Source organism: Cervus canadensis, chromosome 8 (genome assembly GCF_019320065.1).
Source record: "Cervus canadensis isolate Bull #8, Minnesota chromosome 8, ASM1932006v1, whole genome shotgun sequence".
Taxonomy (NCBI): Eukaryota; Metazoa; Chordata; class Mammalia; order Artiodactyla; family Cervidae; genus Cervus; species Cervus canadensis.
The window spans coordinates 11842537-11860872 of NC_057393.1; the positions used below are offsets into that span (position 1 = coordinate 11842537).

The window sequence follows — 18336 nt, forward strand, 5'->3', positions numbered from 1 at the left end:
TTCGCGCCCGGGTCCAAGCACGTGACACCTTCGGCCACTGCCCGGGCGGGGCCGAAGAGGCAGCTGGAGCGTGGGAGGTGGGGTGCTGCTGTTCGTGAATCCAAGTACGAATCGACACTGCAAGTCTCGGGTTGCGGGGGGCGCTGTGTGCTTCCATAAAGTACCCACGGGAGCGTTTAACTAGGTAAGATTTTGAGGAACTGCGAAAGCCCACAGGTGTAGGTAACAGATTGCTAGCAGCTGACCGATGGAGGACTAGAGATGTGTGGGCCATTTGTAGCCAAGGTATAGACCAACTCACCCGCTCTGACCAAATACCGCATCTTACCCATCCACTTTATGCACTGAACTGAATTCTTGTCATTGGTCCAGAAATTGAAATGGTAAAACTTAGTGGATACTGTTACAGAAAATACACCAGAGGATTTCTCATTTGTTAGCTAATAATGTCTCGTGAATGCACGATCTGCGGAGAAACCCCTGTAGTTTTTACCTGCTGCTTCTGTCTGTTGGAGAATAAATTTTGAATGGTTCTTTGTTTTCACCAGAAGGGGGAAAAAAAAAAAAGAAATGGTAAAACTTTTGAAGATTTTTAAGCCAAAAAGCGAAAAGAGGGAATTGATGTTTGGGTATGTGACTTTTTAACAGCTTTCTATAGCGTTGGTGAAGGTTTAGTGGCTAAGTCGTGTCCACCTCTTTACCTGTCTACAATAATCTGACTAGTTTAATCTTAAAATACACTGTGGATAATTTGGATATTATTATCGTTCATATAGTTAGATTATGAAAGAAAAAAATAACATAACTTGGAAGGTGGGAGAAAGCGATAGGAGAAACCCCAAAGAAAGCTATGAAATAATGGAACTATCATGTCCCTCAGCTGTTACCAGTTCAGTCGCTCAGTCATATCCAACTCTTTGCAACCCCATGCACTGCAGCACGCCAGGCTTCCCTGTCCATTACCAACTCCCAGACCTTGCTCAAACTTATGTCCATCGAGTCGGTGATGCCATCCAACCATCTCATTCTCTGCCCTCCCCTTCTCCTCCTACCTTCAATCCTTCCCAGCATCAGGGTCTTACCCAATGGGTCATTTCTTCAAAACAGGTGGCCAAAATATTGGAGCTTCAGCATCAGTCCTTCAAATGAATATTTTTAGGACTAATTTCCTTTAGGATTGACTTGGATCTCCTTGCAGTCCAAAGGACTCTCAAGAGTCTTCTCCAACACCGCAGTTCAAAAGCATCAATTCTTTGGCACTCAGGTTTCTTTATGGTCTAACTCTCACATCCATACATGACTACTGGAAAAACCATAGCTTTGACTAGATGGACCTTTGTGGGGAAAGTAATGTCTGCTTTTTAACATATTACCTGTTTATTACTTAATTTAATAACTAGTATGCTTACTGTCAAAAAAAAAAAAGGAAAGCACTGAAGGGTGCCGTGGGTGGTTGGTACATGTGACTAGGCCACCCAGGTTTGTTAATTGGCATTTATATGGAGGAGGAATTAACTTTCCATATCTTCATGATAGGCAGTGGTACAAGTTAAAGCAGGGTGCCCACCAGGCTTCCCAGGTGGCACTAATGGTAAAGAACCCATCTGCCAATGCAAGAGACGTAAGAGACCTGGGTTCGATCCCTGGATGAGAAAGATTCCCTGGAGGAGGGCATGGCAACCCACTCCAGTATTCTTGCCTGGAGAATCCCATGGACAGAGGAACCTGGCGGGCTACAGTCCATAGGGTCGCAAAGAGTCAGACACGACTAAGTGATGTAGCATGCATGCTGGCACGCACCAGGCTGGGAGGAGCTGTCAAGTCCTTGAGAATACCGTTCTGGGTGACAAAAGATTTATATCTCAAAGGGGCAGAAAGAAGATTTATAGTTGGGACTTTCTAAAGTAACTACTTAAAGGAGGTTCAGGGGCCTACATGCCTACCACCTGGTTTGGGTAGGAACTGTCAATTCTCCCTGCATTGTTGAACTTCATCATGCAGGCATTTTAAGGGGGACAGGAAAAAAAGGGGGCGGGGGGACAGGGTTCATCCTGGGGACATGGCCTTAAGCTGTTAGTAGCCATGGCAGAGTTTGGTCAAGGGGTCTTTGCCATTACTGTAGGTGGTCAAGGCGGTATACTAAACACTGGGGATACCATGGTACATAAGATAGACACAGGACGTTTCCTTCTTGCAGCTTACAGTCTGGTCAAGAAGACAGACACTAAACACAATAACAATAAGGTGTGATGAAAGTGATACTGTAAAATTTCCAAAAGTGTCTTATGTGGAATATTGACACCATCAGGAGAGGGAGTTGTAACCTTTCTAGGGGAGGGATAGCAAGTATTTAGAACAATCAGACCATCAACAAAGGGCTCACCTTGTCTGGAGCCACATGAAAGGCTTTCCTGAAGGAAACATATTTAAGTTGACACCTGAAAGTGAATGAGTAGAAGTTAACCAGAAAAGCTGGAGGAGAGGGGTTGGAGGATGTGGTAAGAGACAATTAACAGATAAAATTACAGTATGTAGGGATGCCTTAAGATGCCGTATTTGAGTGTAATAAAAGAAACCTGAGTTACAGCAGGCTGGAGCCCAGTGAGCAAGTGGGAGAAAGCCGGGAGATAAGAATGAAAAGTAGATCAAGGCCAGCTGATACACGGTCCTTACAAGTTAAGAACAAAAGGGACTGAAAGAAAGGTTTAAAGGCGGGTGGAGAAATAATATTTGTTCTGCAGAAAGTTCACTCTGACTTCAGTGTAATAAAATAGATAAGGAAAGAGCAAGCCTGAGAGTAGAAAGAACAGTTGGCAGCCTGCTGCAGTGACCAGCTGAGCAATGATGGTGATTCAAAGTAGAGCAATTGCAGTCGGAATGAACAGAAATAGGAGTGATTTCTGGGCAAAGATGTCAGACTGAGCTGCTGGATCTTCATTTTCTTCCTAAAACTCAGTTGAAAGCACAAACGGGTTTGTTTGATTTGTTGTTGTTGTTGTTGTTTGTTTTTTTAGGCATACACCCATACGGATGAGGAGAACGTGGGAAGATTTGACAACAACAAGATTTTGAAAGGCACCAAAAAAAAGAAAGGGCAAGTAGTAGATGATTTAGCAAACCAATAATGGGGAGAGCTCAAAGGCAACATTATTTGCACCGTAGGATCACCAAAAAGTTTAGGACCTGATAACCTCGGGCACCTCTGGAAGTGGCAGTCCAGTGGAAAACAGAGGTCCTGGAATTAGGAGAATTGGAGAAAACTTTTTAAACAGATCCCCTCCCCCTGCTCTCAGTAACTAGACTACTGACAATCCCCCTTAAAAAAGACTGAGTTTTCCTTCTGGACAGGGTAAAACAGAAGGAAGATTAAGCAACTATGTACATACTAAGTAATAAAACACTTCCACAACCCTAGACTGTAGTCCGTCAGGCTCCTCTGTCCATGGATTTCCCAGGCAAGAATATTGGAGTTGACTGCCATTCCCTTCTCCAAGGGATTTTCCCCACCCAGGGATCAAACCTGGGTCTCCTGCATTGCAGGCAGATTCTGTACTGTCTGAGACACCAGGGAAGCCCAAGACAGGAGGAAGATTGAGCAAATATGTACATACTGGGTAATAAAACACTCTCTTCCACAATCCCAGCCCAATTTTCCACTTAGCTCCCAAAACAGTAGCTGCCAGGTCTTCAACCTCTCAGCAGGAAATCAGAAGACTCTTCTTGGGGTCGTGTGAAGAAACATCTAGAGATAATTAAATCAGGGCTCCCCAGTAAGACAGCCCAGGCAGCATGTGCTGGGCTCACTTGCTTAGTCACATCCAGCTCTTTGCAATGCCATGGACTGTAGCCCGCCAGGCTCTTCTGTCCATGGAATTTCCCAGGCAAGAATACTGGAGTGGGTTGCCATTTCCTCCTCCAGAGGATCTTCCAGACACAGGGATCAAACCTGCGTCTCTGGCATTGGCAAGCAGGTTCTTTACCACTGAGCCACCTGGGAAGGCCAGGCAGATCACCCCATAATTTAGCTCACAGTCAGCTAGCCCAGAATTCCCCTGCCACTAGCCCAAATGTCTCTTCTTGGCCACTGACTTGGACATCTAGCCTCAACTCAGCTCAAAATGAACCCTGAGTGCTCGTGAGCCTCTGGTACTCTTAGTATTTGCTCCTGCAAACGCACCTCCTGCAATCAGAGCTGCCGCGCCTGCCGCCCTGTGGGCAACGCCAAGTGTGCCCGGGGTGGGTCTGCACACCGGCAGCAGAGACGGGCCGCTGCTGAGCCCGATGTTGGGAAAGCCTGATCCCAGGTGTAAATAGAGAAACACCTACGAATCTCCACTTACAATTTTTTATCCTACTACCCAGACCTCTTGCTACATTCCTATTTCCATGAAATATTCATATAAATATTTTTATACAAATTAATAATTTTGAACTGTGGTATTGGAGAAGACTCTTGAGAGCCCCTTGGACTGCAAGGATATCAAACCAGTCAATCCAAAAGGAAATCAGTTCTGAATATTCATTGGAAGGATGGATGCTGAAACTGAAACTCCAATACTTTGGCCACCTAAGGTGAAGAACTGACTGATTAGAAAAGACCCTAATGCTGGGAAAGAATGAAGGCAGGAGGAGAAGGGCACAACAGAGGATGAGATGGTTGGATGGCATCACCGACTCAATGGACATGAGTTTGAGCAAGCTCTGGGAGTTGGTGATGGACAGAGAAGCCTGGCATGCTGTAGTCCTTGGTGTTGCAAAGAGTCGAACGTGACTGAGTGACTGAACTGATTCATATAAAAATAAACTCATCTAGACAAAAAATAACCACCAGACCCATTTACCTGCTCTGAGCTCCCAAACACCTTTTTAGTCCCCATACTTTTTTTTTCAGGCATTCATTCAGCAAATTCTATTATGCGAACTTGCCCTTGTGCCAGACATGGGGGATACAAGGATGGCCAGACCAGCAGAGTCCTGACGGTTCACACACTAGGGAACAGCAACCCTCTCTTCCATACTCACATCCACCTGGCAAGGCAGGTAAACAGGGAGGGCAAGGCACAGGTGACCGGAGGGAAAGTGTGCTAATTTCTGATACAGGGAACCCAGAGCAACAGGAGGACAAAATGGAACATAAAAATGGAGATACCCAGCAATTAGATAGATGGCTCTAAAACTGAGGAAAGAAGGCCGGGCTTAAAATGAGATGTAGGAGGCATCAGCTCACATGTGACTGATTTGGAATTTGGGGGTAGTGGGCAAACAGCCTCATGCTCTGTCGATGTCAGAAATGGCCATTCTTTTGGAGGAGGGTTTGTGTTACTTTCTATACAAGGTGACATGCTGGGTATTAATTCAGGCTGACAGGTATGATCAGAAGAAGCACCGGTGGGAGGCAGTCCCCACACTTTAAGTATATATACCACATGATTGAGAAGAGTCATTAACCTGAAAAGACAGTGATCCAAACATAACCCACAAAAGGAACAGGAAATGGTAATGTAGAAGAAATAACCCACACTTTTAAAAAATCTATCGGTAATATCTTCAGAGGGATCTGCAACCAAGAAACAGGATCAGGGCGCTGTTTAAGAAAGCAAAGAAATATTTAGGGAACAAACAGGAAAGTGAGTATAAGGAAAATAAATACGAGAAATTTTCTCAAAAAGGAAAACAAAAAGACAAACAGATGGAAGCTAGGCGAGAAACCTGAGAAAATTAGAGTACCAGGCAAGAAAAACCAGTGTTTGCATTTTAAGAGCTCTGCTAAAAAAGACAGAACATGCAGGGGAGGGAATCATCAAGAACAAAGTTTATATCCAGAAATGAAGGATACAGTTTCCAAATTAAAAGGGTTTAGTGGGACCTCCCTGGCAGTCCAGTGGATCAGACTTCGCATCCCAATGCAGGGGGTGCCAGTTCGATCTCTGGTCAGGAAGCCGAGATCCCACATGCCTCGTGGCCAAAACACCAAAACATAAAACAGAAGCCATACTGTAATAAATCCAGGAAAGACTTTAAAAATGATCCATTAAGAAAAAAAATCTCTGGACTTCCCTGGTGGCACCGCAGTGCTCTGTTCCTCAGTAGTCTCCAGCTCATTGCAACACCATGGACTGCAGCCCGCCAGGCTCCTCTGTCCAAGGGATTCTCCAGGCAAGGATACTGGAGTGGGTTGTCATTTCCTTCTCCAGGGGATCATCTCGACCCAGGGATTGAACTCATGTCTCTTGTGTCTCCTGCATTGGCAAGCAGATTGCTTACCACTAGCACCACCTGGGACAGAGTTCAATCTCTGGTCTGGGAAGATTCCACAAGCCGAGAAACAGCTAAGCCATCACACTGCAACTAATGAGCCCATGTGCTGCAACTACCGAAGGCCACGCCCCTAAAGCCTGTGCGCTGCAATAAGTAGCCCCCACTCATCACAACTACAGAAAGCCTGTGCAAAGCAAGGAAGACCCAGCACAGCCAAAAGTAAAAAAAAAAAAAAAAAAATTTAATCTTAAAAAAGGGGGGGGGGGGCGCGTGGGGGGTGGTTCAGTATTCAGCACAATAGCTGAAAAAACACATATCGGAGCACAGGAGACAAAGATCCATACAGATTCCGGAAGGATAAAAACAAGTCAGATGCAAAGAAATTCAGCTCCCAAAATATTTACCTCTCAAGCAGACTTTCTAAGAATATGATGGAAGGGCTCCACCAAAAATAAAGGAATAAGGCTAAGTCTTCCTATATGGGCTGCAAGTAACAGGATATCCAACACAGGTGTACAGGGGAATTCAAGCATATTCCCAAACCAAAAGACCCAAAAATGAAATGGTTCAAACAAATGTTCCTTTCTCTCTCACACAAGAGTACATACTGGTGACCAGCTTTTGTCTTCAACATAGCGTTTTTTGAAGCTGCCCGCCCCACCAAGGCAATAAGAAGAGGTGAGCCCAGTTCAGAGCCAAGTATCCCATGTTGTTTTTCTGGCCACACTGTGAGGTGTGTGGGATCTTAGTTCCCCAACGGGGATACAACCCACGCCCCCTGCAGTGAAAGCACGGCGTCTTAACCACTGGACCGCCACAGAGTCCAAATGTCCCTTCTTAACAGAAGTGAGACAGAAGTTAGCACACATCACTTTTGGTCACATTCCACTAGTGTAAACTTTGACAAAAGGCACTCCCTTTGGGTACAAGAAGAGCTGAGAAATACACTCCACACTTGGGTAGCCAAAATTCTGGTGACTACAGTTCTGTAACAATGGAGGAAGAAGGTTTTGGTGGGCAAATGACAATTGCCATGGCAGTCTATCCCTCTGGCCACCATTTACCAAGCCTTCTTCCCAAATGGAACATACTCGTGCCCCAAGGGTGGCAACCAGCTGCCTTCAGCTTAAAATCCAGGATCTCTGGGCAGCTCAGCTTTTCCCAGTGATTCTGGATGTGGTTCCTCAGGAGCTGTGACTACAAGACACTCAACAGATGGTTGTGCAGCAAGAACAGGGTAACTGCAATGGAGACTCCCGCTAGGAATCAAAGAGGAATGGAAAGCACAGTAATCCCTGTTTCATAATGACTGAGTCCTTCTAGGCAAAAACTGAAAACACCCCTGCCCTGACAGTGGAGAATATTTGTGGTTAGTCCTGGCTGTCTCTGGTTTGGTTTTGTGTAAATAACCCCCCCATCCACAGTCCTTACTGGCCCTGGCTTTGCCCTCTGGGGGGCTCCTCCTTGACCGTGGTCATCCAAGGCCATAAGTGAAGTGACATTGGGAAGTACATCCTCGTTAGGGGCAATACAGCTTTGGCAGTTTACTTCCTGTTGGTATGAGTTTGAAGCCTGAGACTTGCTTTCAGGCTTGAACAGTTACAAACTCTTTCTGGCCAGCCCCTGGTTTGCTGTTTCCAGTAAAGTAACTTCCGTGTCTGACCTGAGCTCTTTTTTTCTCTGAGCCCCAACGGTGGTTACTGTGGCTTCCGTGATAGCTCAGTTGGTAAAGAATCCGCCTGCAGTGCAGGAGACCCCAGTTCAATTCCTGGGTTGGAAAGATCCCCTGGAGAAGGGATAGGCTTACCTACTCCAGTATTCTTGGGCTTCCCTTGTGGCTCAGCTGGGAAAGAATCTGCCCACAGTGCGGGAGCCCTGGGTTCGATCCCTGGGTTGGGAAGATTCCCTGAAGAAGGGAAAGGCTACCCACTCCAGTATTCTGGCCTGGAGAATTCTACAGACTGTGTAGTCCATGGAGGTCACAAAGAGTTGGTCACAACTGAGTGACTTTCAATGATGGTTAACTTGAGGTCATTTAAAACCAAGCTACAATCTTGATCTGACCTTTGCTATGAAGCTAGATTCTTTAGTTTACCTGAGAAGTCTTAAAGGACTGATTCTTGAAAACACCTTTGAATAAATTCTCCTTGAGTTTGAATACCACATTGATTGTTTTTTTTTCAATCCAGGAAGTCCCCAATTTCTCCTGTGCTTATAGCTCTCCTGATCTTGTAGCTGTGCCCACGTGTGGTTACTAAGCATTAGAAATGTGGCTATTTGAATTGAGATGTGCTATCAGTATATAATACACTCTGGATTTTGAAGAACTAGTTATAAAAAGATAATAGTCTTCACATGGATTATTTGTACAGATTACAATATTTTTATATGTTAGGTTAAGGTGAAAGTCGCTCAGTCGTGTCTGACTCTTTGTGACTCCATGGACTACACAGTCCATAATGGAGTGGGTAGCCTTTCCCTTCTCCAGGGGATGTTCCCAACCCGGGGATCAAACCCAGGTCTCCCACATTGCAGGCAGATTCTCTACCATCTGAGCCACAAGGGAAACCCATATTGGGTTAAATATATTGTTAAAATTAGTGTTACCACTCTGTGCCAGAGCAATGTCTGTTCTTTTTCTCTCCATTGAAAGGACTATTTATTCTTTTAAATGTATTCAGAAAGTCAGCTCATTTTTTTTAAAAAGTGTTGCTTGTTTCTTTTTACTTTTTAAAATTTAACTTTTAAATTACATGTGTGGTTTGCATAATATATCTGGAAGACTGAATACACAAACAGTGATCAGATTGCATTTAACAATAGAACTCTGACCCACATCCTCTGACAGTAGAGCAATGGGTTGGTAAGTGCCAACTTTCCTATTTGTTTCCCTCACTCCCCAGAAAATAGAGATGGTTAGAAATTCATCCTTGGAAATTCCCTGGAGGTCCAGTGGTTAGCATTTGGCGCTTTCACTGCAGGGGCCTATGTTCATTCCCTGGTCAGGAAACTAAGATCCTGCAAGCCATACAACATGGTCAAAAAATAAAGAAAATTACTCCTCCCTTTTGTTTTCTAAGAAAGGGCTAACTGTAAAGGACCATCTTGCTCTTGCACATACCAAAATAAGACTAACCCCATCCTCAGTGACTCTTTTACAAAATCTCCAATTTTAACTCTTTAAAATGTTCCTGAGGGAGGTCACTGGTGGTCCGGAGGTTAAAAATCTCCCTGCCATTGCAGGGGATATGGGTTCATCCCTGGTCCTAGAAGATTCCACATGCCTTGGGGCAAGTAAGCCTGAGTGCCACAACTATTGAGCTCACTGACCCTAGAGCCTGTGCTTTGTAACAAGAGAAGTCACCACCACAATGAGAAGCCTGCTCACCGCAACTAGAGAGTAGTCCCCACTCACTGCAACTAGAGAAACTTTGTATACAGCAACACAGACTCAGTGCAAAAAAAACAAAAAAACAAAAAACCTCTCCTGAATGTGTGTTCTCTCTATCGCCAACAGCCTGAATAAATGATCTTCTGCATTCCCTGAGGCATTTTGTCTTTCATCTGTTGTCATCCACTATCCAAGCACTAAACTAGAGCCACATTATGCAGTTTCTCTCTGTTATGGTAGCACATCACTTCTGAAAATAATTTCTGTATTATTTAATGCTAGCAGCTGTAAAAAAAAAAAAAAGCTATCTCAGAATGCAATGTTCATATGAAAATCTAGGTTAGCTTTAGCACAAGGTCATTCTAGACATCACCATCCCATCCATCAGGAAAGAACAAAGAACATATCCAAGGCCTAATTCTTAAGAAATTGAAGTGGAAGTTCCAGATACACTTTCCCTCATGCTTCTTTGGTAAACCTAGTCATATATCCCTGCCTAGGATCAAAGAAGCCTGGGAAATGTAGTTCCTAGCCAGGCAACCAACCTCCCCTACACTTCGTAGCTAGGAAATGCAGTTCTTCCTAGGACAATCTTTCCACAACCCTGAAAGGAGAAAACATATTTTTTTGAAGTCTCAAGGAAAAGATGACTCCTAAAGAAGAGAATCTTTAGGATAATGGCGGTGGGAGATCCTAAGAAGACAGTTTTGCACCAGCAGTAGAGGGCAACAAACCAGACTGAAATAGGACAAAGGACTTTGGGGAAAATGTCCAAGAAAATAATGTATATAAAATAACCTGATGTGACTTCCCTGGGGAAGTGGTTAAGGATCCGCTTGCCAATGCAGGGGTCACAGATTTGATACCGGCTCCAGGAAAATTCCATATGCCATGGGGCACCTAAGCCCACAATCACTGACCCTGCACATGCTAGAGCCTTTGTTCTACCACAAGAGAAGCCACCACAATAAGCCCACACACCTCAACTAGAGAGGAGCCCCCGCTTGCCAGAATGAAGACCCAGAGCAGCCAAAATTAAAATTAATTAATTAAAAAATACTCAATGTGTCTATTTAGAAAGGAGATTTAGACAATTGATGGAAAGTATGCATTATCCATTCAGCAACTATTTATTGCACATCTATGACGTCAGACACTGTTCTAGGTACTTGGGAACAATACAGCATAAAAATACCAAAATCACTGCTTCAAAGATCTCATGATCTAGTGGAAATTTCAGTGCAGCTGAGGTTGAATTCATGCTAAGTATATAGAAAATAAGCAGATGTTTAAAAGAAACTTTTACCCCATCCTGGAGGCAATGACATTCAATTCTTTCTGCTGATTGTTTCATTATTTCTATATTTTCAAAGTAACTGTCACTTCTGATTTTTCCTTTTTTTCTCCTTTGCATTATGTTTTGACCTCCCAGGTTTAAGATGAGGTTTAAGTCTTCTTTATCCTATCACATATATGAATCTTATACATCCTCATCCCCTTAGTTAAATTATAATGTTGCTTAGATGAATATTCTAATTTAACATTATTATGCTGTTAAATACTCTTGAGAGCTTTGTCATGACATAAGTTGTGACTCTTAATTTTCTATTCAAGTTTTTGTTTTCCTAGCCTTAAGACTTGGAATAATTTTCCCTCACACCTTTCACCTAGCTAACTCTTATTTATCTTTCAAGTCCTAGTGAAAATGTCACATTTTCAGGAAATCCCTGAAGGATCCTTTCCCCAAAACCCTCTCTCACTAGACTAGATGGTACTATTCATTCCTTTTATAGAACTTCACTTTTTCTTCCCTGGTACCTATCATGGTTGTAAGTGGATAATTATTCAGTAAGAAGTCTCTCACTGAACTGTATATAACACGAAGGCAGTGGGTCTTTGTTGCAGTCCATGGGGGCCTCTCTTGTTGTGGAACACAGGCACTGAACAGAGTGTGTGGGCTCAGTAGTTGTAGCCCACCAGCTTAGTTGCCCCTCAGCATGTGGAATTTTAGTTTCCCCACAAAGGATCGAACTTGTGTCCCTGCATTGGAAGGTGAATTCTTAACCACTGGACCATCACAGAAGTCCCTTAATGCCCTTCTTAAAAATACAGACTTGAGAGTGAGGGAAGTGTGATTGCCAGCCGTGGGGAAAAAAATCTTGCCATAGAGAAGTACTCTTATGGACCTTCCCTTGGCCTTTTAAGTTTTCATAACCACTCATTAGTAGTGTCAAAACATCTTGCCACGGGAAAATTAGAGGGTGAAATTATTCACATTCTAAAGTAATTACATTTCAGTAGGATCACAGTGTCTCTTAAAAGTTAAATCTGAACAATTGTTTACAAATCACTGAATACAGAGGGAGAAACCAAAAGCTGAAGTGTTCTTAGCCACTGCTGAATTGGTGTCCAGCTACAATTTCATATACAGCAAATTGAAATTATTAAAATCTAAAAGCAAATGTCCATGACATACATTTAATTTGCATTTTACTGGCCACAAAGCTAAATAGGAGATTTCTCTATTCAATACCAGGAATCTCCAGCCCTTCTCTGCTAAATGAATGAATGAAAGAAGTAATGCCAAAGATTTGAAACCGTTTTCTCAGCTCACCCAAACTCATAAAAGCCAGATGTATAGTATAATATGCCAATCACAGTCATTCCCTGGTATCAATTGCAGGGAATTGGTCCCAGGAACACATATCTGTGGATACCAGAGTTCCTTATGTAAAATGGTAAGAAATAAGACAGAGGGCCCCGCGTGATCAGGTCTCCATGGCATCAGTTTCCACATCCGGCGATTCAACCAGCCTTGACCACCAGATTCAGAGGAGTGTAATTAGTTCACAGTGACAAATAGAAAATAAACCCTTTTGCCCTAAAGAGGGCTTGAGATCTGAGTTCAGTTCCCCAGCTCCCCACTTTATAGATCGCATTCAGATCATCCTTCTGTTAACACGCTGTATTTCAGGTTATGAGAGGTTTTTCTCCAATATATTCCAGATCTAGGGGCTGTTTCATTACAGAACTTGGATATTTTCCAAATTTCCTCATTCAAAGGTTACTATTAACCAGATCTTTTCTGTGTCCAAATGCCACTGTCTTGATCCAGTCGAGGGAAGACTTGATCCAGTGGAGGAAAGTCACTACATAGGGTTTCTAGCAGGGAGACAAACAAAAGAGTTGACATTGGCCAAAAAAAAAAAAAGCACCAAGAGGCGGGACGAGGTGGGCTGACACCAGAGGCGACGTTACCTTCTAATTTTGCCCAGAGATAACTTTGAGGTCTCTTTGCGCTTGTGCTTTTGGACTGTTGCGGTCTCCGACCTGCGCAAGGCCTCGCCACTGTAAACAGACTTCGGGAGTTTCTCCTTGCGAGTCTGCAGAGGGACACCGAGCAATACGCAGCCCTCAAGCCACCACGCGGCATGCTCGCGAGGCCGCGCCTGCCCTTCCTCTCGCCCGTCTCCAAGATGGCGACCGCCCTGCCGCCGCGGCCCCGCCCCGCCGAGCCCCGCCCCCCCCGGAGCAAGGCCGCCCCGCCTCCCCGCCGCGGGGCCGCGCCGCGCGCTCCCGCCGCCCCTCCCCGCACGAGCTCCACCCAGGTCGCCGGCAGCGCGGTCGGCGGCGGCGGCGGCGGCGCCTATTTCCCGCCATTGTGCGAAGTGGAGGCTGGGGGCCCGCACGCGCCGCCTGCCCGTCGCCGGTAGCGCCTCACAGCCGCCGCCACCGCCGCCGTTCCCTGAGGCGCGGGGAGGCCGGGCGGCCCGCGCCGCGAGGTTTCCCCTGCGTGGGAGGGCGCGGGCGAGGAGCGGCCGAGCCCCCGACGAGGAGCAGCGGCGCGCGGGACGCCCGGGCCGCGCCGGCTCCGGCCCGTCGGCGAGATGCCCTGTGGGGAGGATTGGCTCAGCCACCCGCTAGGCATCGTGCAGGGCTTCTTCGGTGAGTGGCGGCGCCGAGGGGCTGGCGGGGGCCGGGCGAGCCGCCGAGTTCACTGAGCCCCCGGGGCCCGGACCCTGCCGCGCGGCCCCCAGGCGGGGCCGCCTCGAGGGCTCGAGCGGCCGAGACGGTCAGCCGGGCCTGCGCCGGCCGGCGCTCAGCAGCCCCCTCCCGCCCGGAGACTCCGGGCCGCGGGTGCCCGGGCCCGGGCCGCAGGTGCCTCCCACCTGCCCGATTCGCGACTCGCGAGCGGCCAAGGTTACGCCGCCAGGAGCCGGCGGCCGGCCGTGATTGACGGCCTCGGTTCCCGCTTCGTGGCCCCGTGAGCGGCCCCCGAGCCCCGCGTGCGGCCGGACTCTGAGGTGGGGGGTCCTCGAAGCTTTCGGGAGGACCCGCAGAGATGGGCTGAAGGGAGAAGCACTTTGCCTATGGGAAGCCCGCAGGATATTTCAAAACTTCCGGTGTGTGGGGGGAGTGCTCGCTCGCTCGCTCGCTTGCTCGCTGCAGAAGTTGGCTGTAACTCCTGTATTACACACATCCTCCCTTTTCGAGATAAGATTTAGTGTGATAACTTCGATTTTTTTCCGTTAGGACACCTTTAAAAGCTGTCTCGTCTCCCCATCTCCTCTTGGGCCAGAGCTAGCAAGAAATGGTGAACGAACTCAAATGCGTTCCTGCATAGAAAGAGCTTAGCATGTGGCAGGCAAGCTCAGGAAATTTCACTTGCAGTCATGGTTAATGCCACTTCTCGGGTAGGGTACACTAAGGAAGATTTAGGTCTGGTTGCCGTTCACTAGGCGTTTGGCCCCACCCCGCATGTCTTTTGCACTTAGGAGTGGTGGAGGCAAACCCAACCAGGAATCAGTGTGTAAGATCAGAACACCTGACTTGTCAGGAGGTAACTTGAACTCTCAAAGTGGCCTTCCTCACTTAAGACCTTGTGGAATATTAGTGTGAACGTTTATTAAGAAGCGAAATAGTCCCCAGCAGCCAAAACGGATGGCAGAAAATGTATTTCTTGCGGGAAAGGCTCACTCAGCAACTCTTTATTCATTTTCCTTGTAATTTGAACTTGTTCAGTTATCTGGTTTCCCAGGCTGAAACTAGAGGCAGCAAATTAGGAGAAGCCCTAGGTAGGCATCCAGATTGTAGCTAGTGAACACTGACAACCTATTAAAGGAGAAATTTCAAACTATGTATATAGTGTTTAAAAAAATTTTTTTTAAATCCCTGTATATCCATCCAGGGCCTTTTTCAAAAAGGGGCATAGGTCTCTACTAAATCCTGGTAATTGATGCTCATAATGAATACTAGAACCCATAATTGATTTCCAGAATAATGGCCTCAAAATGTGGAGTGAAGATTAAATTGCACAGTAGGTTTAAGAGGTTCAGACACAGAGACGCTTTTTAGGGAAAATCATTCAAAAGTAAGTAAGTTTTGGTGCTTAATTGATGTTTAGAAAATTTATGAGAAATATCCCTGTCCTAGTCTGGCTGGATAAGTGAGATGATTTTATATTTGGTATATATTTGAATGTATTTGTGTCAAATTTTGTCTCCTGCCTGTAGGACCCTAAGAGGCAAACAACTCATTATAGTACAGAAGGTGTAATTTGGATATAAAACGCTGGCTCTACAGTATTTTGTGAAGTTTGTGTATTGTTGGTGACCTGGACCCTGTTGATGTGTTTTTCCTCTAGAATGTCTTATTCTCATACAGGTTGTGTCTTGCAGAGAAGAAACTAATCCTGTCTTACAATATGATATTTTTGTAGAAGCTATTTTGATGTATAATGTATATTTTTGCTATATTTTCCTATCACTGTGAATGTATGGGATTAGATAGCTTTATAATAACATTACAGGTATATTTGTGTGAGAAGTGAGGTGTTAAACTTGTAGACTCTTTTTGTTCTAATAGGAAATTGTTTTAAATCCACTTTTCCCCCAGAGAGAAAAGTAATAACTCATCTTTTGTGGTTTGTGAGGCCTTTTGGCCCAGCTCTAGTGTCTCAGTGGTAAAGAATTCACATGTGATGCGGGCGACCCTGGAGACGAAGGTTTGATCCTTGGGTCAGGAAGATCCCTTGGAGAAGGAAATGGCAACCCCTCTCCAGTATTCTTCCTGGCGAAATCATGTGGACCGAGAAGGCTGACGGTCCGCAGTTCATAGGGTCGCAAAGAGTCAGACACAACTGGGCAGGCACATTGCCCAGCTCTCAGGCCTCATCACTGTATTCCCCCTCACACTGAACCTTCTTTTAGTTCTTTGATCTTGAACCGCGCCATTAGGCTTTCTGCATAGGCTGTTTCCTTTGCCTGGTCACCACTTCCTCTCCCACTTCTATTTTCCTGGCTAAATCTTACTCTTCTTTGGGAACCTGAGTTAGGTAACTTCTGCTACATCTAATTATAGGATCCTGTGAAGCCTGGAAATTAACTTGTAAAGTGTGTTGTTGAAATCACTCGTTTCCTGGGTTCCTTGGCTATGTTTTAATCCTGGGGATTTTAGGGTGTATATCTGTTTTATTTGCCTAGAATATACCTGTACATTGAAAATGCTCCATGAGGGATTTTCTGGTGGTCCAGTGGTTAAGGCTCCACAGTTGCAATGTACAGGGCACAGGTTCAATCCCTAGTTAGGGGACCAAGATCCCACATGCTCCTCGGCCAAAAAATAAAATAAGATTTTTTAAAACAGAGTGCTCCGTGAATATTTGTTGAGCAGAGGCAGTGAAAAGACTGATTAATCAATCAGAAATGGTGTAAACTCAGGTGGTTACTGTCACCACAAATCTTAACTAAAGACAGTCTTGATGGACATTATATTGGCTTAGAGAATATGATCATACCAGGTATGAGTTACTTTCACATGCAAATCCTAATTGTTTTTTCTTGGTTCAAATAAGAAACTGAAATTCTCTTAGTGGCCACAGTCACAACTATATGAATCATAATTCATCTTTGTGAACCAATGCGTATTTTGAACTTGTATCTGCCATATTACAATTGTTCATATGTAAATTTTTCCCTGTAAGCTTTCATAAAATGCTTTTTCTGTTTCCGTTCCAGTTTCTAAAAGATTTTATATACAGAACATTGAGGTCCATAGACTTAAGATTTAGAAATACTTTATTGAGCTCTGTGTGTGTGTTAATCGCTCAGTCATGTCTGACTCTGCGACTTCATGGACTGTAGCCTGCCAGGCTCCTCTGTCCATGGGATTCTCCAGGCAAGAATACTGGAGTAGGTTGCTGTTTCCTTCTCCAGGGGATCTTCCCAACCCAGGGATCAAACCCCTGTCTCCTGCATTGCAGGCGGATTCTTTACCTTGGGACCCACTGGGGTTAGCACATATTGAGCTCTATTATTTGCATAATGCTGATGGCTTGGTCCCCGCAGTGATTGTTCATTAGTGACCTAATTGTCATTAGTGTAACAACTTGCTTCCCTTAAACAGAAGCAGACATCATAAATGAGAAAGAAAAAAAAATTGCATACTTTTTTCTTTTAATCTTTTTTTTTTTAATTTTAAAAAAGGGGAGAAGGAAATGGCAACCCACTCCAGTATTCCTGCCTGGAGAATCCCGTGGACAGGGGAGCCTGGTGGGCTGCTGTCCATGGGGTCGCACAGAGTCGGACACGACTGAAGCAACTTAGCATGCATGTATTGGAGAAGGAAATGACAACCCTCTCCAGTGTTCTCGCCTGGAGAATCCCAGGGACACAGGAGCCTGGGTGGGCTGCCATTTGTGGGGTCGCACAGAGTCGGACACGACTGATGTGACTTAGCAGCAGCACCTTTCAAACAAGAATCTAAATTTGTACTGGATTTAATTTCTTAAAAATAATGAACTAAATAAAAATTTAACTTAAATTTTAAAAAAGGAATTTTTTTTTTCACTTAATAACTGTGTTAATTTCAGAATAAGTAGGAATGCTTATCAACTCAGATTTCTTTATGTTCAGATTGTTGGTTGGGTCAAGATCATTAGTTTCAGTTATATTCAAGGCACTTTGGTCATACCTAACAAAACTAGAATTAGACTAGCTCATGAAGAAAAAGGTCATTGATGTGTGGAGGAGAGAAGGGAGTAATATCTTATCACTAGCATTTTAGAGAATTTAAAGCAATAGTAAAATCATCTAAAAGTCTGTCTGCTTTTTTACTGTCACCATGATTCTAAACCAACAGTTCACTCCTTTTTGTCTGTACCCACCTTGGACCTTCCTACCACCTGGCCCTTGTTCAGTTCAGTTGTTCAGTCGGGTCCAGCTCTTTGTAACCCCATGGACTGCAGCACACCAGGCTTCCCTGTCCATCACCAACTCCCAGAGCTTACTCACACTCATGTCCATTGAGTCAGTGATGCCATCCAACCATCTCATCCATCCTCTGTCGTCCCCTTCTCCTCCCACCTTCAGTCTTTCCCAGCATCAGAGTCTTTTCAGATGAGTCAGTTCTTTGCATCAGGTGGCCAAAGTATTGGAGTTTCAGCTTCAGCATCAGTCCTTCCAATGAATATATTCAGCCCCCTGTTAGGCCATTGAAAAAAAGTAATTTGTTTTAAGGCTATAGAACCCAAAGGCAGGGAGGGTGGTTTGGTAACCCAAGAGACTACTGAATGAAATTGGAAAGCTAGCAGAAACCCAACCAAACAGCACACCTCAGTTTTCTCCCCTAGGCTGTGTTCATCTCTGCACACAAACTTTACCTTTCTCTAGTCCAGGGCTCCCAGTTTC

The 18336-nt window shown here is 45.0% G+C and overlaps 1 protein-coding gene and 2 long non-coding RNA genes across 4 annotated transcripts in view; 2 read left to right on the forward strand and 1 right to left on the reverse strand.

Annotated features, from left to right (window-relative positions):
• The first annotated feature begins 52 nt into the window (after window positions 1-52).
• Window positions 53-3414, forward strand: LOC122446351. The gene is made up of 2 exons (XR_006270851.1): window positions 53-184; window positions 3015-3414. It is a non-coding gene; the product is annotated as an uncharacterized LOC122446351 (long non-coding RNA).
• A 7830-nt stretch (window positions 3415-11244) lies between these two features.
• Window positions 11245-13157, reverse strand: LOC122446469. Its single transcript, XR_006270881.1, has 2 exons — window positions 12908-13157; window positions 11245-12811 (listed from the first exon to the last, which is right to left on the reverse strand). It is a non-coding gene; the product is annotated as an uncharacterized LOC122446469 (long non-coding RNA).
• A 79-nt stretch (window positions 13158-13236) lies between these two features.
• The window catches only part of LOC122445867 (minichromosome maintenance complex binding protein), a 33236-nt gene continuing 28136 nt past the window's right edge, over window positions 13237-18336 (forward strand). The window contains exon 1 of one of the 2 annotated variants that reach the window (XM_043475295.1): window positions 13237-13594. In XM_043475295.1, coding sequence (XP_043331230.1) covers window positions 13537-13594 — 58 coding nt within the window. In that variant the 5' untranslated portion in view covers window positions 13237-13536. The remainder of the gene's footprint in view (window positions 13595-18336) is intronic. The other variant, XM_043475294.1, reaches the window with a different exon arrangement.